We start from the raw sequence: 1427 nt of genomic DNA on the forward strand, positions 1-1427 counted from the left end.
CAGCTGAAACAAAAACACTCAAAAAAAAAAAAAAAAAAAGAGTTCAATTTAAAACAATCCAATAACACAGTCATTCTTTTGATATCCAAATAGTTTACTACCTTTGTGTTCAAGTAGTAGGCACCAAGTCCATAATATGCTCCTGGCGCCATCGTTGAACTGTTTGACACAAGAATAAACGGGTTTAACGAGAAACACCAAATAAAAAACAAGGAAATATTGTTTGCAAAATATGACTATAAACTTTTCATCAAAAAACGCTGGGGAGTAGTAATGTAAACCACTGAAATTTAAAGACTCTGCACAAAAATAAAAACTGGTTACAAGAAATTGACAAATGACTTTTGTTGACTACCAAGACAAGACAGACTTTGAATCAAATCCGGATTACTAGATAGTTTCTACTTTACCTTGAAACGAAACGGTACAATGCTGCTAATTAAATCTCTAAGACGACAATACAATTTACTCATAAGCCGGACTACTCATTGGATATCTCCAATTTTTCGATTCCAACACACTAATCAAGAAACACATAGATTGAATGAGATATCAGGGGAATTCAATAAGTTACCGTACGTGGAAGCAAAAGAATTAGAATATTTAGTTATTAGAAAGATGAGAAAATCTCGATCGGCAAAAGCCATCTATGATAATGATACACTTAACTGTAAGCTTCGCTAGTGGCCTCGTCATATCCAACAGGACAAGTGGTGAGGTTCGAGTTATCAACTTCTTCATTGGCTTGTTCCGTCGTAGACGGTGGTAAGTGATCAGCAGCCATCGCTTCGCTGCCGTTATTGTCTCGAGTCCGCGTCTTCGAATTTTGTGCTGATTTGCTTTGTTCGGCTTTCACAGGCACCAACCAATCTCTGCTGCACATTACAACCAATTTCACACACCCAAAAAACAAAAAACCAAAAAAGATTTAAGCTTTAATAACTTCCGATTAGGAAATTTCAACAAGGAGTGAAGCAATGGGACCAAAAACCCTGAAATCTTCAGATACGAGAATGCTTGAAGAACCGGTTTAATCCACCCGACCGGATAAAATAAAACTGGATTTCTTTTTTTGTCTTTTTTAATGTTTTTCTTTTCTATCTAATAATAATCTTTGTGTCTATTAAATTATTAAACCGCTTATTCATTAATTATCTTTATTAGTGGTTGGTACAAAAAATAATTTGTTCAGAGTTTTAGGGGGGGAAATGGGTAAATTAAGATTACGTTTCAACAGGTTTAATTATCGACTTTCCTACAATTTAGTTTGGACATTGCTGAACCTAAAAAAGGAAAATTTGTTGTTTACTAGGTTTACTAGGTCCAAACTAAATTAATGTTTGGACATTGCTGAACCTAAAAGAGGAAAATTTTTTGGTTTGACTAGAGTTTACATAGTTAACGAATTTGAATTTTTTGGTAATTCG

General features: G+C 34.3%; 1 protein-coding gene across 2 annotated transcripts in view; it reads right to left on the minus strand.

The window, feature by feature from the left end:
• The window catches only part of LOC104739911 (mitochondrial import receptor subunit TOM40-1-like), a 4925-nt gene extending 3872 nt beyond the window's left edge, over window positions 1-1053 (minus strand). Inside the window, exons 1-3 of one of the 2 annotated variants that reach the window (XM_019235992.1) lie at window positions 670-1053; window positions 411-520; window positions 102-159 (exon numbers count right to left, since the gene is read on the minus strand). In XM_019235992.1, coding sequence (XP_019091537.1) covers window positions 102-152 — 51 coding nt within the window. In that variant the 5' untranslated portion in view covers window positions 153-159; window positions 411-520; window positions 670-1053. The remainder of the gene's footprint in view (window positions 1-101; window positions 160-410; window positions 521-669) is intronic. The other variant, XM_019235991.1, reaches the window with a different exon arrangement.

The sequence above is a fragment of the Camelina sativa genome, chromosome 14 (genome assembly GCF_000633955.1).
Source record: "Camelina sativa cultivar DH55 chromosome 14, Cs, whole genome shotgun sequence".
NCBI classification, from domain to species: Eukaryota; Viridiplantae; Streptophyta; class Magnoliopsida; order Brassicales; family Brassicaceae; genus Camelina; species Camelina sativa.